Source organism: Chenopodium quinoa, unplaced genomic scaffold (assembly GCF_001683475.1).
Source record: "Chenopodium quinoa cultivar QQ74 unplaced genomic scaffold, ASM168347v1, whole genome shotgun sequence".
NCBI classification, from domain to species: Eukaryota; Viridiplantae; Streptophyta; class Magnoliopsida; order Caryophyllales; family Amaranthaceae; genus Chenopodium; species Chenopodium quinoa.
In genome coordinates this window covers 1,328,915-1,356,057 of record NW_018742205.1, presented here as the reverse complement: position 1 = coordinate 1,356,057, position 27,143 = coordinate 1,328,915, and the positions used below count along the sequence as shown (strand labels likewise).

The window sequence follows — 27,143 nt, the reverse complement described above, 5'->3', positions numbered from 1 at the left end:
TTGTCTGCTCTTTGTATATAGTTGGAATGGTGGATCAGATCTTTATTACCTATCGAAAAATAAACATACATTAACTGATGATCAACCTAAAGCGTTGTTAAATAAAATGAACGTGTTTCACAGTTCACATTTTCACCTGCTCTCTCTATACAAGTATAACGGTGGATCTTAATGAAAAATAAACCTACATTAATGATCAAATCATACAACATATGTGTAAGAGTGAAAAATTGCAAATCACACAATAACTATATGTAAAGTTACTAGTCTAGTACAACATGTGTTGTTGATACAATTAATTCTTCATAATGTAGCCGTGGGCCACATGGCTGTGTAAAAACCAAATGAAATACAATGCATTAATATTTATAAGAAATTCATGGGTTCATGTGAGCCAAGTGATGTATTAAGTTGAAAAGAATGTTGTACGGAGTACTGATTATTGAAACAATATGGTTGTAATTTGTGAATTGTGATTAATGTAATAGGTTGTTCATTTGGTAATATCATATCATATATTACTGATATATAAAGTCGATGTACACAGTCACGAGATATCGACACTTGGCATTCCAATTTTCTGTCAATTGTCGAGCCACGACAAATAGGTATTATTGTGACACATAGGATACTAAGTAAGCGAATTATGAAAGATTTTTTAAGATAAAATATTATATAGTGTTTTATTATCGATATACTTCTAATATTTCACATATACAAAATTAATTATAACTTTAAATAAATATCTTATAACTCATTATTATTTCCATCATAAAATTCGTTTTAAAAAGTTCTTTAAAATGGGATCCATTTATAATATATTTTAATAAAAAAAAAATAGAAAATTAGTAAAAATAATTTTTAATCAAAAAAAATAATTTTAGTTTGGAAAAAATACTTTCAGTTCATTAGAAATAATTTAAGTGCAACAAAAAAAATATCAAGTTAATAATAACATAGATATCTATTTACAAATTAGTTGGAAATAATGTGAGATTCAAGTGGTGGGTCGGAGAGATCTCCATGGTGGTTGTTAGACTTATAGTATAACTTTATTTGTTCTACTGTGGAAACTTTGAGCACTTTGGTTAACACGAGGATTTTATTATTCTAATTTCTATCATTAACAATTACAAATTTATTTATTTTTTAATTTTTTTTTTAAAAAAATTCATGTTAGTTTATGGAAATTTTGTTAAAATCCACTTTATATATAAACCTCACGAAAAGATAATTTATTTTGTTAAAAATCCATGTTAGTTTATGGAAATTTTATTAAAATTCACTTCATATAACTAATATATGAAGCTAAACTTTTAGCCAGGCCACGAGACAGCGACACTTGACGTTTCAACTTTTCGCTAAATATCGCGTCACGTAGGCAACAATTAAATATTAGTATGACAGGTAGGTTTTATTTGGATATATTTTTTATAAATAAAAAAGTTGTATTTTTTTTATTACGATAAAAACTTGGATACAATTTGTAGGATAAAAAAGGTGAGTTTAGAGTTTTATTTTCAATAAAATTTGGAAATATTTATAGGATAAATTGTTGGTTTAGAGATTTATTTCCGAGAAAATACCAATATTTCATAGGTACAAATAAATTATAAGTTTAACCAGACCACAAGACAATGACACTTGGCGTTTTTTTCACCAATGTTGCGCCACGTAGAAAACAATAAAATAGTTTATCATATTTTTTTGAAGCGAAGGAAGTAGTTCAAAATGTACGACATTCATTTTTAATACGTTCTACTCGATTGAAATAAAATACTTCTCAATCTAATATGATTTTTTTACTGTATGTAGACCTGTCTATCGGGTCAAGTCGCGGGTCATTTTAGGTCGAGTCACTTCAGGTCACGATCAAGAAATTTTCAACGCTAGCCCAAAGTTTTGGGTTTGGGTTAACCTAACGGGCGTAGTACAATTTTTTAAAAAAAAAAAATTTTTGACTAATTTTTAGAAATTTATAATATTTCAAGCTTACTTTGCTATTTTTTTTTTATAATTTTTTAAATCGAATATTTTCACCAATATTAATATAAGTCATTAAATGCCTACTACATAAAAATTTAAATCGTCACCAAATTTCATCAATTTCTAACTAATTTTGTATCAATGATATATTTTAAAACTTGGTGCATAAATAAAAAAGTTTATCTTAAAATTTAATAAACAACCCGGACATCGCACGGGACACCAAACTAGTAATAATAATAATAATAATAATAATCAATTCATCATCATCTTGATGCATATAAGCTTTGACATTAAATTAAAAAGAACAAAAAAAACTCTTTGGTGGTTTAGTGTCCACCTAAAAACTCAAAATATGATTAATTTCTCTAAATAAAATGTTTTTCACCTGTTCAATGCTAGCTAGTGTGAACATGTGGTAGTGCCGAACAAGTTGTACTGTATATTTTCTAAATTTTACGCATGTATATTGTGCATAGAGATCTTGTTTACGATTTATACTCTCAAAAGTCTTAAACAATAAGGTAGATAAATACTTCTAGCAAATTTGAAGATGTGTATGTTAATATACTGTTAGTCTATTACCTCCCTTTATACCTATTAAGTTATAAATTATTTTGCGACTAAAAAGAGAGGATATTTTGGAAGTGAGCTAAAATATATGTACAAGTATTAATTTTTGTTAGGTTTTCTAAAATAGATTTTTAATAAGAAACAATAAAAGTGGAGTACAATAAGTGGCAGTGGTGGTCTGTGTTTTAAAATACCAGTGCAAGTAAATTGATTTACTTCCTCCGTTTCTTTTTAGTTAACACATTTCTTTAGTCACATTTGTCAATGCACAACTTCAGCCATTCATATCTTTAATTACCAATAAGCAAAAATTATGAAAGTTTGATATTTTGAAAATATATATCGTGACGAATCTAACAAGATCACACATAATTATATTTTTCATTACGTATAAAACACAGAACACAGTCAAAAGAGAGTGTGTAAATAGTGGTAAAGTCAAAACGTGTCAAATAAAAAAAAAAAAAAACGGAAGTAGTATATTTGTATAGAAATGAAAAAAAAAATCAAGCATAGAGAATCCAAATTTAATATTTTAAAAAAGTGGGTATGACGAGAAGTTAGTGATTGCAAGTTTGAGACAGATGACATTCATGGTATTTAAGTGAGATGGTTGAATTGAGATAAAGATATAACAAATCAAACAAAGGACTATAATCATATAATGTAACTGGATAACACATAGAGACTAGCACCATTATTTTCTTAGATACTAGTATAGATAATTACAATAGATATAATAAGTTTACAAGATGTATATCTCAACGGTTTGCATATTAAGCAATTGAACGGATCACGGAATCAAATGTACTCATTTTTTATACCAACAAGTTATTTGATTGTTAATTGAAATTATTGACTTTCTCAACATGTAAGACATATAGTTATACTTGAGAAATATTTGTACAATACCATACTTTTTTGTGAGTTATTGTCAACATGCAACCCTATTTCACTTGTTTTTTAACTCGTGGCCCAACCCATCTATCAAGGTGGTATTATTATGGTAATATGGTTTGATTTTAAATTCTATACTCCCGCATTATATAGGTATATTTCACCCACCCGTAATACAATACTTTTTATAGCTAAAAACCAAGGTGGGTAGACATAAATCTTATACAAAATTACAAAGTATAAGGTAACCTATTTTTCGTAATTCATTACTCTAGTGATTTTAGATATGAATTAAGCCGATAATTAAAACGGATAAAATATTAAATTGATGAAATTCATGACATTCAATTAGTGAGAAAGTGGGGCTTAGAAGAGATCACCACCAGCATATAGGAAATTAAACAAAATATAAAATATTAAAAATACTTCTTTTATTTCAATAGTATTGCAACAAGGATAAAATTACGCATTTGGAAAGATATTTTGCATGTTAAATATCTATAACTGTATAAGAGTAAAAATTATAAAAAAAAGTTGATATTGTGAAAGAATTTTATGCGACGAATTTAACAAGATAAACATGACTATATTTTATTTAACGTATAAATTATAATATATGGTCAAATAAGAGTGATGAATAGTGCAAAAGTCTAATTGTTACACTAATATTAAAACAGAGGAAGCACTAAATATGAGGTAATACTTTTTTTATAAATATAAATACAATAGTCGTAATAAAAATATTGTCAAATGGTTGGTAATTCTATGAGATGTATCTTTCAACAAACTAGTTTATAAACAAGTAATCATACAGATGAAAGTTTATATGATGATATGGATCACTAACATGTGTGATAAACTTATTTAACGGCGCTCTAAAAAGATATACTTCTAACACACTCTTTTTTAGCTAGCTATATTTGATTATTCAAAAACCATGTGAATAGTCAAGTATGTTTTTGCTCATACAATTTGCAATTATTATACTATTCTCAATTTATCTCAATTAGTGTAGGTGGTTATTTATTTAATTTTTTTTCCCTTCTTCTTCATTTGTTATACTTAAGTGTGAAATGTGATTAATGACTTAATCGGCATGTAAGACACGTATTTACGACTCGTGTAAGCAAAATTACTTTGTTATCCACGTAATACAACACGCCATGTAGATAGAAACCACGTTGGGCGAACACAATTCCTGTATAGAGTAACCTATTAAAATAATGCTATTAATATCGTGATTTAATAAATCAATTAAGCAATCTTCTAATGTTTGTCTCAATAACTAACATAAAAAATAATCATGTAGGTGAGAGTTTGTGTGGTGCTATGTATTATAATAGAACACTTAAAAGACTTTTTCATTCGCGGTATTAACAAAATGTAGTATTACCAATTTACCGTACTCGTTTTGTAGCTATGTAGATGACTCTTTAACGACCATGGGAATAATTAAGTGTTTTTTTTGCTGCCTACAAGCTATTTCACATTATGCTATTTTTTTTCTCTATCTTATTCTCTCTCCATTTGTGATTGTATTTTCACATTGCGAGTTGTTTTTTCACCCGTTTTACTTAAATTGTCAATTGTGATTAGTGACTTTCTTGGCATGTAAGATACGTATTTGTGAATCATATATGTAACACATTACTCAGTTCCCACGCAAAACAACACACCTTAGGTAAAAACCCTATGGGTAGCCACAAATAATGTAGTGATGTAACCTATTAAAACAACAATTTATTCCTCCGTCAATTCAAGATATCCGATCAAACAATCTTGTTTTACAACATAATATTTCACCCACAGTTTTCCCATCTCAACATAACGCCATCAATATAGTGCTTATCCGATTTGCATAAAAACACCTGAAAACCCGATGGTGGAAATGCAAAAGTATCAATACACCCTCAAGCACCACCACAACTCCACAACAAACGTGATCAAAGTAACAAACCCAGGCAAACCCTTTTAAGGGCTTTAACCCTATAAATGGCGGGAGTCTGATCAGTATCCCCAAAATTCACCCTTTTCTTCTTCTCTTCTAATTTTGCTTTTGTCGTCAACGATCTTCTTAATTATTTTCACTATTCAACTCCCTATAAAACCCTTAATTTGCAAATAAACCCCTGTAACTTCTTCACTTAATCACTCACACCATCTTCTCTCTTCTTTCTCTCTCTTCCTTTTCTTCTCTTACTTTCTCTCTCCTCCTTCTCAATCGTTGTCGTCTTCTTCGTCGTTGTTTCACTGTGTTTCGCCGATTTCTCACCTGCATTATCGATTTTGATTCCTCTTTTCGATGTACCCGATTTCTAGGGTTTTTCGCATTATCTGATAAAAATTTAAATTCCGAAATTTAGGGGTTTTTTCGTTGATTTTTCGCGATTTTTTCTGACCTAAGTATGGAGGCTGCGGCCGCTGCTGGACGCGGCGCTTCGCTGTCTCAGTCGACGTCTCAGTTGCCATCTCGTAAACAATGGCGTGCCGTTTCGGAACAATCCGTTCGAAGCTCGGGAACTGAGGTATTTTAGTTTAATTTAATTTATTGTTAATGTTTGTTTGTTTGTTTAATTGCATGTGTTTTTTGGGATTAATCAAAAAATTAGGGTTTAAATGGACAAAATTTAGGGTTTTGATTATGATCTGGCTCATCTGTTTCGTGTATAGGACTTAGAAAGGTCGAAATTAGGGCAATCTGATGAAAGGACTATATACGAGGTAATCTATGTATTTGTTGTGATAGATTTTGTGAGCTTGTATTGAGAAATTCAGTGAACAAGTGATTTAGCGTGGTTCGTTTTTTCACTTGGGTTAAGGTACAGCAGGGACAAGAGCCCATCGATGGGGTAGACTTTTGCTCGATACAAATGGACGGGATTATGGGTATGGAAGATGGGATTTTGCAGCAAAGAATTCATAGTTTGGCTAGACAGAGAGAAGAGATGCAGCAAATGGAGATAGAACTTAGGGCTCAGTTGATTGCGAAATCCGAGATTGTGGAAATGCAGAATAGCTTTGATGCTCGGTTCAAAGAACAAGACAATGTTGTCGCAAGGCTTCAGGTTTTGATTGAAATAGGGCTTTTGGTTTTGTAGTATCGTAATTGTTTTGTTCTAGTGTTGTATTGAACTGGGTAGTTTTGGTTTGGCAGGAGCAACTTCATGAAAGAGACCAATCGATGCGTGAGCTTGAGAGGAAGATAGAGGAGAAAGATCGAGAGTTACATGCTGTGAGATTGGATAATGAAGCGGTCAGTTTGATTTGAAAAAAAAAAAACTACTTGTGTATATTTATCTATTTATTTATTTATTTTTGGTTGTGTTGCTTAGAGGTATGTTTGTTGAATTATCTTTTTGACAGGCTTGGGCTAAGGAAGATCTTCTAAGGGAGCAAAACCAAGAAATAGCGAACTTCAGGTGGGGCTTCTCAATTTCAACTCTATTCATTCTGGAATTTAATTGTGCATTGTGATTAGATTCTGTTACACATCTCCACCTTTTAAAAACATGGGTATCATTGCCTCTCCCTCACCATTTGGTTTGATGCTCTTGACTTAGTTTCTATCATCCATTTGGTTTGATGCTCTTTGACTTTGTTTCTATCATCTGTATAGATGAAACATGAAATAAGTTGTGTTTTCTCAAGATGGTTAATTTGGCATCCTCTCCAAGATGAATATTCCCCCCCTTAAAGTAACACTGGAAGATTGACGTGTTTTCTTCTTTGAACAGGAGGGAGCGTGATAAGATTGAAGCTGAGAGAGCTCACCATAGACAACAGATACATGATCTTCAAGAACATATTCAGGATAAAGAGAGACAGATGTTGGAGTTGCAAGAGCAGGTGTGCTGTAATTTCCCGTTAAATGCTTTGTTGTTGTCATTAACAATAATGTGCACGTTCTTATTCATTAATAGATCCCAGTAAAGTTGCTTTAAGTACCTTGAGGGGATAATTTCTTTGTATTTATCTTGTGGTTGGGGGTGTAGGAAATGGCTAGCTGATTGCTGCATCTTGCAACTCTTTACAGTAGGCGCTGCTGATGTTATGCATACTTCTGATTCTGTTATATATTCTACTTGACAGCATAGGGTAGCTCAAGAGACAATCCTCTACAAGGATGAGCAGATACGGGATGCACAGACTTGGATAGCACGAGTGCAGGAAATAGATGCCTTGCAATCAAGTACTTTGCAAGCTGAGCTACGGGAACGTACAGAACAGTATAACCAGCTCTGGTTGGGTTGTCAAAGACAGGTTGACTTTAATAATATCTAGCATGATTTAGATTGCCATTTAGGTTATATTGTTTTTAGAGAATTGCTTAATTTTTTTGAATCAAAATAATTATTTCAGAAACTATTTATATGCTCTTGATTTGTCATTTCCGTTCTCCTTCACAAGCGCTGTATCATATTCCTTCTAGGTTAGTGTAGTTGTTTTAGGTGCTTAGTTTCACGTTAGTCAGTTCCTCATTCAGATTGCTGCATGCATGTGTAACTTGAATGTCAACAATCTCACAGCGTGTGTTTAGAGAAGGTGGGGGGGGGGGTCTGCATACGCTCTTTCAGCAGTTTTTAATTGTAATCTGACCTGAAAATATCAAAATTCAGTTTGCAGAGATGGAAAGGGTGCATGTGCAGGCCATTCAGCAGCTTCAGCTTGAGCTGGCTGGTGTCAGAGGAAATAGCGGAACATATAGTGCTGAATCACAGAATACCTCTAGTGATAGTTCTCAAGTTGTACCAAACAGTGGAACTCGCGTTGAAGCTAATGGTGGTGGGGCATCAAATAGTTCTGGAGGACTTCCTAATGGGAATTCAGATAACTCTCAATCATATGTTTCTTCTGGCAATGCATCTTCACAGGTAAGGCTATATTATCTGTTTAGAGTTTTCAACTTTCTTTGCAGTTTAACATATCTGATACTTATCAATCTTCTTCTCTGTCCTCTCGCTTTATCTTTCCTATACACTAAAAGGAAGAACCATATGGACAACTTTTGTTTACATGTCTGCTTATGGAGTGGCAAATTGCTGGAATGTTATAGTGATTTTCAACTTGCTAAAAAGTGTATAAAAGGCACGCTCGAGGCAATGAGGCTCAAGGTGATAGGTGTCAAGTACCTTTTTTGGGTTAGGTGGGGTGACTTCAAAGTGGCACAGTGAGGAGCAAATCATCTTTTTTTAAGAGTTATGAGTAATTCTTATTATATGTGCCTCACAACTCTGCTTCGCACTTGGCTCGACTCCTTTGTGCGCCTTGTTGGTTTTATACATTGCCTAGTAATGCTTATGTATTAGACCATTCAGATGTTAGTGATATTGTTTTTAAGCAGTTCTACCTTGACCCTTCGTTTTCACCTTGTGGACCCAATGATCCACTAGGCTACAAGTACGTGCTTGCCCACAACTAGGTTGTAGTTTCTTGCTTGATTAGTGAATTCATCAATGACATCCTATTTAAGCACCCACGCATAGCTTGGAAGGGAACTGGCCCACTATATTTGAAATGAAAAGATTATAATCCTATCTCCACTGATGCCAGCTTGAGTTGGGTTTAAGGTTAAATCGAGTGTTAGCAAATGAACTATCTCCTTCCCTCCTCATATGTATGGGTACCTCTACCCTTCAGAAGAACGTTTTGGATCTGAGTTAAAGCAAGCTAGAATATTTTTAAGGTACCAATTATATTAGAGACTCAGAGTAGTGTGTGTGGTGCTGATAAGTAAAGGAGTATGTAGGGACAAAAGATCGGTGGGTACCAACTACCAAGAAAGCACTTAGGAGCCTTGCTCAGTTACCAATATATAACTGTTACCTTGAAGTTTTGGGTTGCTGTATAACATTGAGTGAGCTAATGAATTCTGGTGGCTATAAACTTATAATAACTGGAAATGTGGGTGCTTTGAGCCACCATTATACTAAAATTTTGTTTTTGCATGGAAGTTAGGACAAAGGCTAAGTGGCTACACAGTATAGATTATGCTGAAATTTGTTTATTTTTGGAATCAACAGACTTTTCTTGTATTTTTCTTTGCAGCCTCCATATTGGTTTAGTATTGCATAATTCTAGATTTATCATTTACTACCTCTAGAATTTTGGAGTCACTACTACCTCAAGTTTGTGTTATCAGATGATATGCAATGAATGCTTTGTCTTGATTTTCTTTTTGATGGCTGAATAAGGATATTGAATAAGTTTTATGAGTTCATGGCCTTATTGTTATTAAATGTAACTCCCTGTTTTCCTTGTAGACCAATCATGCTCCTAGTCTTCCTCTCACTCCATCCATTATGGGGATGCCTTCCTATCATCCACCTGGACAGGTAACTGCAATGCATCCATATATCATGCATCAACAAGGAACTAACCACAATGTAGCATCACAAGTTCCTCAGTCCCATGTTGGGCATTTTCAATCAGTACCAGCACTGAATTCTCTCCAACAGTGGCAGAACCAACAGGTATGAGCTTATTTTTGTTGTATACTTGTATATCAAATTGGTGTGGTGAAAATATTATTTTATTAATTGTTCATATCGTTTTTAGGCTGTCTCAGAAGGTCATTCTATCAACTCTCAGAATCAATACTCACTTTCCCAAGCAGAAGAAAACCCTTCAAGATCAGATTCGACTTACGGCTATGAGTACTCTGTCAATGGACAAAGCCTGCATCCAGATTATCTTAATGCTCATCTCAGCCAAGGAGTTGATCCTAACTGCCAAATTACATCTAACGAGGTTGCACAGGTATTTCTATGGGCCTATGTGACTCACAAGTTTGATTTCGTATGTATTGTTTTCTTTATATAAAAATTCACAATTATTTATTTCAATATGCAGACTCTTGAATCTGTGGAGAAGAGCTTTTTTGTTGGCCCTGACACTCAGCACAGCTTACAACAGATTTCTTCACACTTCCAAGAGGCACTGCGTTTGGACCCTCTGAATCAAACTAGTGAAATCAAGGTTCGTTCATGTTTTTGTGTGAAGCTTATAAAGTTAATTATTCATTTAAAGTGAACTCTGTGAAAAAAGGACACTTAGGTGTTAGAAGTTTTACTAATTACTTGCTTTTATCATGTTTTTATAGACCGAGGATAATGATGCTGGGAACATCATTTCTAACAATGGGACTGAAATGCATAATGTGGTGACGGAGCAACCTTGCTCTGCTGTCGAGCAATCACCATCTGAATCATCTGCTCACACTGTGCCTTTTGCTGAAGCTACTGTGAACAATGCTGATGACGTTGCTTCAACTGAATCTTATGTCTCAACTGATCAGTCAAATGGGTTATCGACTAGAAAGATATCAGAGTCTCCTCTTCTTGATGAAAGAGCTTTGTTAGCTTGCATTGTCCGAACTATCCCAGCAGGAGGCAAAATTCGTATTAGTTCAACGGTAAATGGGCTAAATAGTCGAATTTACTTTTTCTTCGGTATCTGTGTTGAGAATTTTAAGCCTAATGGGTGGTTTCATTGAACTTGATGCTGATACAGCTTCCAAATAGACTTGGAAAGATGCTTGCTCCTCTTCACTGGCATGATTACAAGAGGAAGTATGGTAAACTTGATGATTTTGTGAGCATTCACCCTGAAGTAAGTCCCCTATCCAATACTTTTATTTATCTTTATGCAAACTGGAATATGGTGGTTACACAGTTCATTTGTGTGTGCAGCTTTTCTTAATTGAAGGGGATTACATACAACTTCGTGAAGGTGCACAAGGAATTATTGCTGCTACAGCAGCAGTGGCAAAAGTCGCTGCAGCAGCTGCTGCGTCATCTCCTTACTCCTCCTTTTTTCCTCCTGTGGCTGTCACGCCAATGGCTGATGCTGGTCGAGTTAAGAAGTTATCGTCCTTGGAACCTAAACCATTGAGAAATTCTGTTGACAGTTCACATTCACCAGCTATGCAGAGCCGTCATTCTAATGGTTCTGGCTATATTTCTGGAAGCCTTTCCAATGTGAAAATTTTGAGCAAGTCAAAAGATTCTTTGGAACGCAATGGCCATGAGGCAAGGTCTGGGCAGCCTTTGACAGTTCCTGCTGAAAATGGTGTGCATTCTGATAGATCTATTCTTGGCAATCCACAAAACCAGGTGCCAATCCATGCAAGGGGGGGCAGTGCCAAATTTTATCGCTAAATAGCAAGGCAGGTAGCTCTCTTGAATTCCCATTTAAACTACTTATCATAGCTGTAGCAACTGTAGCTTGTGCTAAACTCATTTTGTTTTTGTCTGCAGGACTGCTGGGTTGGATTTGAGATGATAGTAAGTGTGTTGAACTTTTGATTATTACATGGCCGTGTATTATCAATTTTTTAAAGCTTTTCTAAGATCGACAACTTCCTCCTTATAACATGGTTAGCTGTGGCTTGTGGGTTTAATTGGCTGTGAGCGTTTGAAAGTTGAATTACTGCTTATGGCCTACTTTTAGTGCTCTCCTTTCATGCTTGTAAACCTAATATCTGGATCTGAATGGCACTGAATAATGTGATTGTATTAACAGATGCTGTGATTCTAATTTGTGTTCCCGTCACCCATGCTTTGCTGATCAGATTAGGCATCCACTATTACCCCCCCTATTTATGAAACTTGTTCTGCAATATTTTTTAGTTTCTTTAAATCTGTACTTTGTATAATAAAATTTAAAGTTGTTAGATCATGTACATCTATGTGATTTCATCTACTACTTGTAAATATGCAAGTAATGTGACTCTTCTTTCTTATTCTCTTTATTTTTATGATTTTATCACATTACATAAATGTATCATGTATAGTGGCTCTAATGCAGTGTGTATTTGGTTTTGACAGGATTTGCTTTTGAAAGGTAATGAACTTGTTTGGACAACATTGCTAAATGAGCCTTGTAAGATGTCCGCCTGTTTGAAGGAGCCAACTATCCCATTCAATATCTCCATTAATCCTTTGGTCTAACCGAATTTCTGATTGGAATGTCCATCTGATTTATGTTTTACCCTTTGTCTTGATTGGAGAATTTTATAGCAACATGTTTATTCAAGCTAAGAGATTACATTGATCTGTTGCTTCTTTTTTCTCTTGTTTTGGTCACCCCTCCTGGTTTCCTTTCCTTTACATTTTATGTTATGCTTGCTCTATTTTTTGCCTTTTCATTTCTCATGCTTTTTTTTCATCTCGTCGTCAGATACAATGATCTGTAACTCTGTAAGGCTGATCTTGAATATACTTGGCAGAAAATTGTATACCTGCATCGCTTCAATTTTTAATAGAGTAGTTGCACCGTACATGAAAAAGTTATGGAACGAGTAAATTCTAAATGGGTTTTACACTTTAATGACCCTTGTGAAATTCATACTTGGAGGGTGCTCCATTTGCATGATTTTAATTTTACTGCTCATGCCTACATTGGCTTAATTGAATTTATCCCTTTTACCTTTATAGTCCCAAACTAATTCAAATTACTGAATTAAGTCCGTTTTAGTACCCGTAACAAATTTCCTAGATAAATGCTATAAAAGGTCATTCTTGAAGTACGCCTCTTATACAAAATATACACCTCCGTTTTTTTTTTATGTGCAACTTTTGTCATTTTAGTCCGTTCACTATTATGTGCAACTTTCTATAATCTTTCTATTTTTAGTAAACAAAAACCCTGAAAATTACAAATTTACCCTTCCTTAAAAATTCAGATTTTCTTAATGTTACCCTTATCTTATTTTAATCACAATAACTTTTTTGTCTAATCTAAAATCATTAACCTAATTTTACCCACCCATTTACTCATCTACCCACCACCATTCTCTCTCTCTTCCTTCTCCAAGATTACCTAACAATGAGGGTAATTTCATGGATGATGGTTTTCTGCCTTACCCAATATCCCTGCTCACTGACCAAACCCCCTACCCTTCCCCATCACTATCACCCACCTCACCACTGCAACCTCCACCACAAATACAACACTTTCACCACCGGCTAACCCTTGTCTGTCCTCTACGGCGACGATCAATCCCCTCAAACCATTTTTCATCACCAAATTCAATAACCACATAAATGTCGTCAACAACAATCACCGGCTAACGACGGCGAGACCAACTAGCATCACGTCAAAACTACTACTCCAATATGCCGTCGTAATTTTATCACCTTCTTCAATACCCTTGAGCATATTTTTCACCGAATTAGATACCCATACTCCACCAACCACAAAATCTGGGTTTCTTAAACGACCCTTTTTCGAATGGTAACGCCTGCAAGTTTGTTCACGGCGCGGCGGTGGTGGGTTCTCGGATACCGGTCATGATTCCGGCCCAATTGTTGCTCCCTATGACCACCGGCTTTCTCTCTTTCATCTTTGATTTTGATTTTCTGGGTTAGAGGTGGGTTTGGGTGGTGGGGTGGTCTGGGTTAGGGTTGGGTCTTGGTGGCGTGGGTGGTGGGGTGGTCTGGGTTAGATGTGGGTCTAGGTGGTGGGGTAGTCTAGGTTGTTAGATGTGGGTCTAGGTGGTCTGGCTTAGATCTGGGTTTTTTGGTTAGGGAGGGGGCTGCCGGAAAAAAGAGGGAAAGACGTGAGGGTGGTGGTGGTTTCGTGGGGTTGGTTGTGGTGGTGGTTTTGTGGGGGTGGTAGTGGTGGTGGTGAAGCCGACGATGGTGGTGGTGAAGCCGACGGTGGTGGTGGTGAAGGCGGCGGTGGTGGTGGCTGGTCTTGGTGATGGCAGTGGGTGGTTTGATTAATTATCCAAACATTCTCTCTCCACCTCACCTCAATTACATACTCCTATAATATATTAATCACCATTATAGTTTCTTAATCTTTGCCCTTCAATCTTTTGCCTCGTGAATCGTTTTATGTGCCAAAGTTGCACATAAAAAAACGGAGGTAGTACTATATAATTCTTTCGTTATTTTTTTTATTTTTTTTTTCCCTTTTCTTTTTCTCTAAAAAAAATGTTTTTACATTTTTGTTGTCAGCTTTAAAAGTGAAATAATTTTAAAAGAAAATTGACAGGAATAATTTCAACTTTGCTCGATTCGCCTAAAATAATCTGAACTTTAATATGAAATTATTTTCAATATTCCCAAGGTAATTTTTTTTAAAAAAAAGTTTAATGTACACATGTCATTACATGATTGGTCAAAAATAATTTTAATGTACACATGTTATCACATGATTGGTCAAAAATAAGTTTAATTTTAATTTATATTATTGATTTAATTGTTTAATTAATTAACTTAAAAAAAATTATTAAAAAAAGAAAATACCACCAATGCAACAACGGCCGCCCATAGCCCAGCCTGACCCCCACCTCCGACGACCGGCGCCTTGCTAACTTCCTGGCCGACACCCATCCCGCTAGCTCATTTCCCCCCTCCCCCGCCAGCGAAGCTCACCCCACTCCTCTCCCCTTTCCCGTTTGGTTTTCTAGGTTGTTTAAGGCAGGCTTCCCATTGGGTTTTCCGAGTAGTTTTGAGTTTGATTTAAGGTTTTGGGGGTTGGCGAATAGGAGACGAAGGTCGTTCCAGGGAGGGAGGGGCGTTTATGCGGTGGATCGTGGGGGGGGGAATGGGAGGAGAGCGGCGCGTCGAAGTGGGGGAATTTGGGGAGTAGGGGTTGTTCGTGGGAAGGGGAAAGGGTAAGGTGGTCGAGCTTCGCCGACGGGGGAGGGATTGCTTGCGCCGGCGAGATCCGCTAGCCGGGGAGTGGGCCAGGTGCCGGCAGCCGAGATGGGGTCAGGTGGCAGCGGTGGCTGGAGTGGGCTGGTTAAAGTCTTTTTTTATTTTTTACTTTTTAATTATTTTTTTATTTTATTTATTTTTATTTTATTTTTTTGACCAATCACGTCCTAACACATGTCAGGTGACTTGTTATAACAAGTTTTATGACCAGTTGGGACCATTAGAAACAAATCATATTAAAGTTCGGATTATTAAAAAATAATCAAAAGTTGGGATTATTTTGAGCGAATTGAACATAGTTGGGATTATTCCTGTTAATTTTTTCTAATTTTAATAGTTTTATAAAGTTTTGACTCTTTTTATAAAATACTTTGTATACCATATTACCATATGACTTAAATTCTAAAAAAAAAAAAAAAAAAAAAAAAGAGAATTACAGTGATATTGAATGAGTCTAGTTTTATATTGAATCTACTTGCTTGAAGTCAGGTCTCATAATCACATGCAGTTAATGTGAAGAGGTAAACCACCCTTAATTAAGTTAGGGGTTTTGTCTTCATAAAATGGTTAATTGCGTTTGCAATTTATAATGCGTTAAATTAAGATATTACACGAAAGAGATTGACGGGAACAATAATTTATGAAGTTTTTGTAAACGTAGTCCATAAATCTATTTTGGTTAGCTAAACTTTACTTGTCAAAGTTAACCTACAAAACCATCTTTATCTACATCTTAGTTCTTGTAAATAGATAGTATTCCATAATATTGCATGTGTCACCCTCCTCTATTCAATGAAAATATAATCCTTAACTTAAACTTAGGATATTACATACGGAGTAGATTATTCTATAATTGGGCTGTACTAACAAACAAACAAACAAAAAAAAAAAATACTTCCAGAATTTCTTGTCCTAGTATTGACTTACTTTTTGTGCATTGTATAAGATGTTTTTTAATATCATTATTATAAAAGTAGTTGCCACAAGAACTAAGTAATTCAAATGGGAAGTTCAATGGGCGAATAGAATATACGATTCTTTTTGTTTGAAAACAATATACGATTCTTCTTCTATCTCTAAATATATGTTTCAAGTAGAGCTTGCCCAGGTTGATCTCTGAGAGAAACATGGATTGTTTATCTCAGGATAGATTCGTCTTTTCGCGTATAAAAGTAAGGGTATTTATGTCAACATTTCTTGGACGGATTTCTGCTGTTATATGGACGTTAAGTGGACATAACTAACCATGGTTAGTTGTTGTCAGCCTCTCACGGTGTCACCTACCCAAACCCAAGAGCATCGACACGTAAGCCTCTTTCTTCTTCAATTTGACTGTTCTTCAATTCAACTTTTACATTTTGGAATTTTTTTTTAAAAAAAATAAAAAAAAAATCACCATCATCTTCCTCCTCACTCCACCATGACCCATCTCCATGATTAATCCATGGTTTCCTTTCCTCCTTCCTTCATATTCCCGACCCTGCTAGCACCTTCATCTTCTTCAAAAAATATGGAAATGTTACCGTGGGTTAAAGGCCTTCGTTTTGGCGTTAACGTTGGGGAAACGGCTTTGTCACCGTTACTTTGCTCTCACATGGCAGCTGACAGAGCTGGGGCCCAGAACTCGTGTTTCATTGGATGTTTGCAAAAGCCAGTGCAATTTAATTACAGAAATGCCACGAGATAAACAATGCTTATTTATCACCGAGATCAACTTGAATTTTCTCGTTTCAAGTACCACTTGGATTTTATTTTATTTTATTTATTTATTTTTTTAATTTATAAAATGAATCTATAACCAATTACCTATATAAAAGTCCAAGGCACCAAAACTATTCCAAATTTATTGTTCCTTATGAATAGTGCAATACGCCAATACCCACTTTGCCCTCTGCCCCTTGGCTGAATTGCCAATTTTACCTAGGTTATTTTTGTCTTTTTGTATGAAGACTCTTCTGCTTTCCTTTCCCTTTCTTTACGATCTTCCATTCATTTTCTTCACCTTTGAGTTGCTTTTACCTCTTCTATGGTACACTTCATCTTTACCCTTGATTGAAGTGCGCATTCTGAATCCTCCATTGAAGCACCTTCTTAGCTCTCTCTCCTCCTTTGAAGCAGCTTTTGGATGAATTTGAATCGTTTAAAGTAATCAAATTCAACTTGATTTTGTGGGATTTTTGAGAATTGGGGTAATTGATTTTTCAATCGACTTGGCAGCAACTTTAGGGTTTAGTTTTGCCGCAATTGGTAATTGCTTTTCTCTTTTCTCTTTCTTGAAATTCTTCCCCAAATTGTTTGATGAAATGTTGGATCTGAGCCTCCTCCATTGAAGCGTACCTCTGAGTTCTCGATTGAAGCGGCTTTTGATATATTTATCTTCCTTCTAATTACTTCAAATTCAGTCTGAATTGCAATTTTAATGTTGAATTGTGTGAAATTTTAGAAAGTAAAAGTTGAAGCACAAATTTATTTATAGTTTTTATTTTCTTATTTTTTGCATGTCCTCCATCATGATTAAGTTGATATTGCTAGATCAATATTTTGTTTTTAGCTGAATGATTATTTAAATGATTCTTTCTGCAATGCTTTAATAGTAATAGCCATGTTGATTATTGCCAGAATGTGTTGGGGGTGCTGATTAGCAGTATCGCTCTAGGGAAACAAAAGAAATTGTGGCGGCTTATGCTTTATTATGGTCAAGTATTTTTTCTTGGACATTTGTGCTCGAAATGCTCTCTTTGTGTTTTAGGCCACTAAGGCATTAGCTTGAGAGTGCTTGACATATCGGCACTGGGTAGTTAAGGGTTAAACTTTTTACATATGAACCTTTTGAGGAATATACATACTGAGAGGTTTCTTTGTTCATTTTCTTGATATTGTTTTTGTGTGAATCTCAATCAACGTATTACTGTTTTCGAGGAGATGAGCCCTCTCTTTTTTTTAGTTTGGCTTTTAGGGTTTTGTTTGCTTTGAAATTTATCTACTGTGTATCACCTAATTTTCTCTCTCTGCTTTTTCCCAATTTGAGATATGCTTTGATCGTTGTTTTTTTGTGTGAAAATTGTTGACTTTCTTTAATTTCTGCATTTTTTGACTGAATTTTTTTGTAGATTGTGAATTTTGGAGTTTAGAGTAAGAAGAAGATGATGGGGTCCAACAATGGTTGGGATGCTGAATTTTGTAAATCTGTTGCTTGTTGTTCTGATTTATCTGGGTTTGTTTGCTCTGGTAGCTTGGTAAGAATATGCAAGTTTGACATGCTTAATGTTCTGTACCGTCCTATACTCCTATTTGGGGTATGATTTGGGGAATTCAAAGATTTGGATGTGTTTTATGATAAATTTTCTTCAGTTTCAAAATTTCTGGTTTTTGGGGTTCTAATCGGGGGTTGGGGTTTTTTTTATGAAATCATTAGTGAGCATATTGACCTGAATCGACCTGAATCTGAGGCAGAGGACATTATTGATGTTTTAATACACCTTAAAAAAGAGTGTGCTTTTACCTTTGATCTGACTTTAGACCACATCAAAGGAGTTCTTATGATAATTAAGGGATGTTCTTGTCTTACAATTTTATTTTTTTTAAAGACAATTTCTAAACTGACTAGTTCTGAATATGTGTTATACAGAATATGTTCGTAGGAGGAACAAATATAGGCTCAGCCATAGTAGTTTGGGCGATGACATAACTAATTATGAACTCAACCGCGATGAAAAAAGTACAAAGAGAGCTCCCGCTGATTCCCTTGTTGCGAAAGCGGTGTGCTACACAACTTTGCCAAATTTCTCATCCCCAATTTCCGAGTCGAACATTGGAACCTTAATTTTGGATTTCAGAACGTTCAAATTGTGCAATTCTTTTGACAATTTGAGGTAAGGTAATTTTCAATAATTTATGCTCAATCAATTTTGTTTAATTTTGTAGATGCTTCATGTTCTTGTGATTTTTCTGAAAACGAATTTAAAGTTGTGGTTTGTATTGGTTCAGCAATTTAATTGAGAGATATTTGCGTGTTGAATTTGAGGTTTTATGAATTGGTTTATGGTATGCAATTTGAGGTGTAAATTTTTATTGTGAAGCTCTAATTTTGCAATTTTTAAAGTAACTAGGGTTCTGAGTGATAAATTAGGTGCATTGTTTGAATTTTGTAGATGTATACGCATTTATGATCAAATTCAACGATAATTTGATTCATTTGTATATGTTTTTAACTTAGTTTGCTTTACCAAGAAATTTATACATTTTTTTTAATCAATATTCCTTTTTGTGGTATGCATAGTGATTATTGACTTGGTTATCTTTTAATAATATTAAAAGTAAAAATCTGAATTAGTAGCTTAATTTAAAACATTTCCAAATCATTTAAAATGTTGACTTGATCAATTGTTATGGCATCTGTAATTTGAGTTCAGGAAGAAAACTAGTCTAATAAACTTATACCTGATTCTTAACAGGGTTGAGAATTGAAATCTTGTTGTAACCAAAATGGAAGTCAATGGAAAGTTTAATCTAAATGTTCCTTTATTGGAACCTCAGGACAGTGTGACGGTTAACATCTGTCCACCAAGTCCATGTGGTGATGGGAAGATTAAAATGGTGGAATACAAGATAAAGGGTATTGAGTGTGTTCAGTAGAATCTATGCTAGGGAAACTCAATGGAATTAAGTGTCTTGTTGTATCACCTATGGATGGACAAACTGTTGTCAAATATGTGCCAGAAATTGTTGATGTTGGTAGCAAATTCTAACCCATGTCATGTGATTTTATGGTTCTTACCTTTTCAGGTGAATAGTTACTTGAGTTACATCCGTTATTACTTCTTGTCATTTCTCTTCTGTTCTCTTATGAGGGGAATGAATCCATAGGGATCAGGATCCTGCATTCCTGCCCCCTTTCTCAATCTTAGAGGATAAATGGCGCTGATCATTTCATATGTGGATCCTATCTAATAAATATGAAGGTGCTAAATCTGAAAAACGGATTCATGCTTTATGAGTGAATATACATGTCAGCCTAATTACAAATTGCTAGCTGATAGTTAGGCATTCTGATATGTTTTGCTAATTACATAATCTCTAATTTTGTCATGTTATTTGCTGTTTTATATATTTTTGTTGTCGTTAATGTCACCATTATTCATGTGCAGAGTTAAGATTGATATTTTTTTTGTCTTTTTTTGTAGTCAAAAAGAATAAAAGAACTGTGGAAAATGCTTATGTATCACCAGATGATCTGCCAAAGCTCGAGTATTTTAAATCCGTGGTCAAAGAAACATTTTAGGCTTTGTCCTGCAGTTCCAATGCTAATAGTCAGGGAAACACTCGGAAAATGCACTATAGAAGGGTATGACATACTACCAAAAGGTAGTAACATTTGTTTTAGTTGAATTCATGTGCTATAAGTGTTTTTAATTTTATTTTTAGAATTTATCTTTATGTAATACTGATTATCTTTATATAATTATAATGAACTTTTAGGTCCCTGGAAGAAGAAATGCCTAGCTGTTTTGGAATTGTTACACAGTGTATGGCTCCTGCCTTTTTAAAATTGTTGTTATTGATTTTATGATTTACGATGCTGATTTTGTTGAATTGCTTGTTTATTGATTGTTATTGAATTTTTTGGTTGTAGCTTTTTCTCATTTTTAAAATTAGATTTTTGTTAATTTTAATTTTCACAGTTGATTTAGGTTGTATTATGGAGTGATTATGTAGGACGAATAATTAAATTGAATGAAATTGAGTTTCTTATTCTTGTAATTAGTGTGTATGATGGAATTTTGTTGTTACTCAACTCATTGTGTGACTCAACGCGTTTAAATCAACCCGACTCTCTGTAATTGTGGGTATTTGCTAAGCTTGAACTCAGTATGAGTAATTAAGAGTTAGCTTGTTATGTGCTGTAGAAATTGGTGGGATTTTGGTGTAGAATGTGTATATGGGAGATTCGGCGAAATAAGCTGGATAGATTTGAAGTGAAATGTTAGGGTTTGATTAATTTTTAATGAGATTTGCAGTTTTTAATTGGGTTTTTGCAGAATTGTAGATGTGAGTTTTGCGAAGAAATGTGTTTAATTTCAATTTGCCTTTGTGTAGTCTATGGCAAGGCTTTTTTTTAGGTTCTCTGTAATTGCCTTTGTGTAGTATTATGGCTCTGTTATAAATATTAATCAAAATTTTGTCTTTTAATTTGAGTATCGGGTTGGTGGGATGGCATTTGAGAATGTGTACTCTGCTTGATAATTTGTTAAAGTTTGTTCTTTCCTTCCCCTCCTGTTTTTTTCCTAAGTTTGTGTCTTTATTTCATTTCCTTTCTCATTTGATTATATAACTAAATTTGTTGATTTGTACTTCTTTGAGTTTTACTGAAAGTGCATTAGTATGATTTAAACCTTCTATTGCAACTGTTTCATTACAAAGTCTTAATATTCGAAAAAACAACATAAGTATCCCTTAACATATGAGAAGATATATCACTCTTATGTAGCTAATGCTCCCATAGTAATAACATTAAAAAACTTAGATAAAAAACACCTTAAAAAGTAATTCACAACTTCACATAGTAGAAATCTGAACTTGAAGCTAGCTACTGATTTTCTATTGTCTCTAAAGAAAATGTTTATGGTTAATTTTGTTCACAGAGCATCGGCTAACCAATCGGTTATGTATGTTTTTAATTTGTTGCCAAATTGAGATAGAATTATAACCAACTTGAGCGGATATGATAGGCCTGAACCCTTTTGTGTGTTAGGCTGTAAAGTTTCATACTTTCATGTGACAACTATGCATTCGAAAAGTGAAGACGTCTATGCTGGAATAATATAAGTGCTCACTTTAGAATGTAAATAGAAGAGGGAAAATGAGAGGGATAGGGAGGGTGGAGTGAGTAGGACTAGGCTTATTAATATTTCCAAAACCATAAAAGAAAGTTAGGAGAGACGAGTAACTAGCTAGAAGTTCTAAAGGAGAGAAAGGGAATGAAGAAATGGAGAGAGAGAGAGAGAGAGAGAGGGGGGGGGGTTGGGGCAAGTAGGACTAGGTTTACTAAAAATGTTAAAATCATAAGAGGCAAGGGAGAGATAAAATCATAAGAGAGAGGGGAGAGAGTGAGACTGGGATAAGGAGCAAGAGAAAGGGAAAATGGAGAGACTGAAGGAATGAAAGGAGAATGAGGAACAGAGTAATAACAGGTGACTTGGTGAAGGCTAACACGATATAGAAAGATTGAGGATACGAGGAAGAGAAGAGGCATGAAGATTAAAGTTCTCTTTGGAGACCGTTATATAACATAGTGTCTTTTTAATGACATGACAAAATTATAAATTTTAGAAAGAGAGTATCTTTTTTTTTTTGGAACAAAAAAGAGAATATCTTAATTACACATAACCATATAAGATAGTTAGAGGAGGGATTAAAAAAAAAAAGGGAATGAGGAAGGGTGAGGGAGCAAGTAGGAATAATTGAACTATCAAGACCATAGTATTAGAGTGAAAGGGAGAGAAGAATACGGAGTAAAAGGGAGAGGATGAGGGAACGTAAGCAATAGAAAGAGATAGGGAAACAATAATCATTGATCACAATATTACTGTGTTTCATATGTGGATTTTTTATAAAAATTTGTGCAAACTGATTTCTCTTGTAAAAAGCTTAATTAGTTATTTGCTTTTCCTTCCGTTTGACTGATCTGTGCTACAAAACCAGTGGCTGAGTGTTTGCATTTGCAGAAACTAATGTTTACTCGTCAGGCTTGATGCAGATATCAGTTGGCCTTGTTTCTCTAAACTATTAAAATCCTTTCCTGAACTCATGAGGAATTTCAGGTATCTTAGACTTTTCATATTTTCAAAAATAAAAATTTCTGAGTTCAATGTTCAATCGGATACAATATAATTCAGACTCTAAGGTGTCCTATTTTATTTTTTGCAGAAACTTAAACACCATCCTGCAGTTAAACCAATGCTTGAAGGTGGCATCGTTATCCAGTATGGTGCTCATACACTGAATGAAGGTGGTTTTCAGGTAAGAGTCATTTTATGTTTGTTTAGGTGTAGAGTCATTTTATGTTGATGCTACTAGCCCCTACACCTATGGCTAAAGCCACTCTACTACTCAAGTGACTCTACACTATACTTGCAATATGTATACACACATAACACACAAATGTGTTTGCACATACAATTTTATATATTTAATCATCTGCTGGTTACTTCATGTGAAATTTGAATTGATGGTAGCCAAATTTCAATCTATTCCATATCCAATCTTTCCTAGAGGTGCAATAATTGGATGCTCTGCTGGCTTTTTAAGCGTACCAAAAATCAAAGGAATGCATAAGGCAATGAAATCAGGTGTTGTTTTTACTCTACCTAAATTAACTAAAACAGGTTGCCACAGTCTGCTATAACATGACAAGCCACTCAATTTTATACAGGGTTTGTTATTTTTTTATTTTTTTGGTATGTGGTAGGCATTTTTGGATGTGTCACACAAATGAATTTACTTTTCACTCGTGTTAAGAAAAAATTCCTGTCCATGATGTGTTCCCAGCATGAAAATTATTTGTATAATTTAGAGGTTTCATACTTGTATCCATCTAAATGAACATTTATTAATTGTCAACCTGCTTTTAGTTGGTAAATTATTGAGTGGTGGTATCCAAGATTTGAAATCGCATAGTATTTACAACGCCGCTGTTTGTGGCTCATTATAGATTTCAAAAACAAACTAATGACCTACCTTTTCGTGTTTGGTATCTTGAAGGGTGCAAGTGTTATGCCAGTATGATTGGCAGATATCGTTATATGCACATTTTATCTTTTTAATTGCTAAGACCTTTTTTTATTTATTTATATATATATATATATATATATATATATATATATATATATATATATATATATATATATATATATATATATATATATATATATATATATATATATATATATATATATATATAAAACGCAATGCTGTGAAGTTAGATATGCTTTTCCTGCAAATTGAGTAACTTAGTATCTAACATTTTCGCTCATTGCTGATAAAGATCTTCGGTTCTCTAATGAATTATCGAAGGGATGCTAGCAGCAGAATCTGCTTTTAGTCTCTTGCATGAGGGCTTGATGATGGAAGTATATTGGGACAAGCTACGGACTTCTTGGATATGGGAAGAACAATACAAAGCAAGTAACTACTGGCCTTTTAGTTAACATACACTCTCGTTAATTTAATTTTTTACTTCCCATAAAGATTACATTAGGCTTTGAACTATCTTATATAGGTATCTTAAATGTGAAAGTTATTTTTGTAACAAAAATGGTTTTATCACAGATATGTATAAAGCATAGTCTATTTGATTATAAATTGGCTTTTTTTTTTTCTATAAAAATATAAAATTAGTGTGGTAAATTAAGGTGAAATAACGATGGTTTTTATTTTTGTATAAAATATTAGGGAGAGGATACAAGACAATGAGGAGGGAGGAAAGAATGAAGAGAACTTTAGGAAGTTTGAGAAAAAGAGAAGGTGGAAGTGGGAGCAAATAAGAATTGACTTAATAATATTAGCAAAATTCAAAATTGAAAGAAAGAGTGATAAAAAAAATTAAAACAATTTGATAGGATTTTTTTACGCAGATGATATTTAACATTTTTACGAAAAATACATTATTAAAGTATGAGTGAGTTTTAACCCCATATTAGATTTATGTCTCATGTATACATGCATTATAATTAGAATGACGCATCTTTGCTGTTATAAGGATAAATGAGTTTATTCCTTGTTAATCTATATAAATTTATAAAATTCTAAGAGATTTCAAATTTTACCTACATGTCAGGAATAATATCTTTTGTTATATTTTATTAAATTGAAAATATAAATACAAGATAATATAAACAAGAATATACTCTAGATTGAATAATGCTATCACCCATATCACAAAAAAATAGTTTTAAGAGTCATTATATAATTTTGATGAGAAGATTTTGGCTTAAACATGTAACTTTTTTATGAAATAGTTCTTTTAATATAACAATACAAGAATTATTTAGTAATCCTTCTAAACTTCCCTACTCCAATCAACAAAATATAGAGAGGGGCCGGGAGAAAGAATAAAACCAGGAAAGATAAAGGGGCCAAGGGAAAAAGTTGGGTCGGGAGAGTGATAAAGAGCAAGCCTGAAGAGAGAGAGGAGAGGACATTCCGAGAGAGGAGAGGGTTCTAGAGAAAGAAAGAAAGAGAGGTCGGGAGAAAGAGAGCAAGAGAAAAAGGGACTGAGGAGAGGAGCTGGGAGAAGAGAGATAGAGAGAGTAAAAGGGGCTGGGAGAAAAAGTGAATGAGATATAGAAAGAAAGAGGTCTATGTGTGTGAGAGAGAGATAAGGGTCGAAAGAGAAAGATATAAAGGAATAAAGAAAAAGTGTGGCCAAGAGAGAGAAAGATAGAGTGATAAAGAAAGATAGGACGGGGAAGAAAGAAAGAAGGGGAGGTTGGAAGAAAGAGGGAAATAGAGAGAAATCGAGAGATATAAAGGGTCAAGGGGGACGGATAAATAGACTAAGGGAAGAAGGACCAAGTGCAACCTATAATTTTCAAAGCTTTTTAGAGGATGGAACAAGAACAAGAGAGATTAGGAAAAAAAAAATAGAGTGAGAGAAAGAGTATAAACTAATAAAAGGAATGGTTGATAAGGGAGCAAGTGCAACTTGTAATTTTCAATGCCATTTAAAAAGAGGGAGAAAAAGAAAACAATCCTCCAATCACCTTAACCGTACCACCTAGTTTGTCAATCCTCCAATCGCCCTGATCGCAACACCCAGTTTGCAATCCTCCAATCGCCCGGAAGCAACACTCAGTTTACCAATCCTCCAATCGCCCCCTCACACCGGTATAACTTTATACTTTTCATTGATTTTAATTTATAATTTTGATACTTGGGTCTTATTCAATTTATTTATTGTTGTAATTAATTATAATATTGGATTGTTTATTAAATGTTCGTTTTATGCAGTTTCCTCACATACGAGAGAAGCAGGTTTGATAAGTGAGTTTTGGTTTTGAACGAATTTTTTTCTCCTCTTGTAAGATCTGAGACTTCCATTAAAGTGTCGAGCTTTCTGCCCTCCGTTGAAGCTTATTTTTCAATCATTGAATTTCAATTTTAATTTGGCAAATTGGTGTCACCATTCTTCGAATGTCCCTAATTGCAACACCCAGTTTGCAATCCTCCGATCGCCCTAATTGCACTACTCAGTTTGCTAATCCTCCAATCGCCATGATCGCATAACCAATTTGTCAATTCTCCAATTGCCTTGATTACACCACTTAGTTTGCCAATCCTCCAACCGCTATGAGCACAACACCCAGTTTGTCAATCCTTAAATTTCCCTAATCGTACAATCCTCCAATCGCCTTAATTGCACCACCTAGTTTGTCAATCCTCTAATCACTCTGATTGCACCACCCAGTTTTCCAATTTTTCAATTGCCCTGATCTCAACGCACAGTTTACCAATCCTCTAATCGCCTTGATCGTATCACCCAGTTTACCAATCCTCACATCCCCTTTATCGCACCACCCAGTTTTCCAATCCTCCAAACGCCTTGATTGTAACACCTAATTTGTCAATCTTCCAATCGCCCTAATCACAACACCCCGTTTAAATTTACGAGGTGAATGTATGTATAGAGTTTCAAAAGAATATAACTCTTTTGATATTTGACTCCTACAGCTTAAAGGTTTCAAATACTTTACTCTTGAATATATTTTATATGGCAACTCAAAAATTATCAACCACTAAGTTTAGATGAATAAGTCATAAAATTCTTCCACCCTATTAAATTTGTAAGCCTCAACATAGCTCAACCTGCTATATAAATAATCAGTCTATAACATCCAACAATAATTAATTAGTTTTAGTCACAATCACCATTAATATTCCTATTCACTATTTCATTGACAATTTACTAACTAAGGTATTATATTAAGTGAATGTTGACTTGAAGTGTAACTACTACATGAAAAT

General features: G+C 34.3%; 2 protein-coding genes across 16 annotated transcripts; both read left to right on the top strand.

The window, feature by feature from the left end:
- Positions 1-5,453: 5,453 nt before the first annotated feature.
- Positions 5,454-12,691, top strand: LOC110728013. 5 transcript variants are annotated; one of them, XM_021907640.1, is made up of 16 exons: positions 5,454-5,981; positions 6,127-6,177; positions 6,285-6,521; positions 6,611-6,709; positions 6,820-6,875; positions 7,191-7,302; positions 7,546-7,716; positions 8,073-8,327; positions 9,717-9,926; positions 10,012-10,212; positions 10,306-10,431; positions 10,556-10,867; positions 10,966-11,064; positions 11,145-11,620; positions 11,712-11,738; positions 12,282-12,691. In XM_021907640.1, exons 1-14 carry the CDS (start codon positions 5,862-5,864, stop codon positions 11,610-11,612), a joined length of 2,517 nt encoding a protein of 838 aa, XP_021763332.1. In that variant the 5' UTR covers positions 5,454-5,861; the 3' UTR covers positions 11,613-11,620; positions 11,712-11,738; positions 12,282-12,691. The 5 variants fall into 5 exon arrangements, with proteins under 5 accessions (XP_021763332.1, XP_021763324.1, XP_021763341.1 ...); XM_021907632.1 differs by having other exon boundaries at positions 6,282-6,521; XM_021907616.1 differs by having other exon boundaries at positions 5,456-5,981; positions 6,276-6,521.
- Positions 12,692-16,637: 3,946 nt separating this feature from the next.
- Positions 16,638-24,482, top strand: LOC110727977. Of its 11 annotated transcripts, none has more exons than XR_002512611.1 (8): positions 16,638-17,369; positions 18,233-18,358; positions 18,751-18,999; positions 20,306-20,486; positions 20,601-20,647; positions 22,879-22,942; positions 23,049-23,470; positions 24,166-24,482. XR_002512611.1 is itself a non-coding variant. In XM_021907578.1 (7 exons), exons 3-7 carry the CDS (start codon positions 20,078-20,080, stop codon positions 23,122-23,124), a joined length of 354 nt encoding a protein of 117 aa, XP_021763270.1. In that variant the 5' UTR covers positions 16,665-17,369; positions 18,751-18,994; positions 19,989-20,077; the 3' UTR covers positions 23,125-23,968. The 11 variants fall into 11 exon arrangements, 1 of the variants encoding a protein (XP_021763270.1); XR_002512625.1 differs by lacking the exon at positions 18,233-18,358 and having other exon boundaries at positions 16,663-17,369; positions 23,049-23,141; positions 23,394-23,470; positions 24,195-24,482; XR_002512620.1 differs by lacking the exon at positions 18,233-18,358 and having other exon boundaries at positions 16,663-17,369; positions 23,049-23,141; positions 23,394-23,470.
- The last annotated feature ends 2,661 nt before the right edge of the window (positions 24,483-27,143 follow it).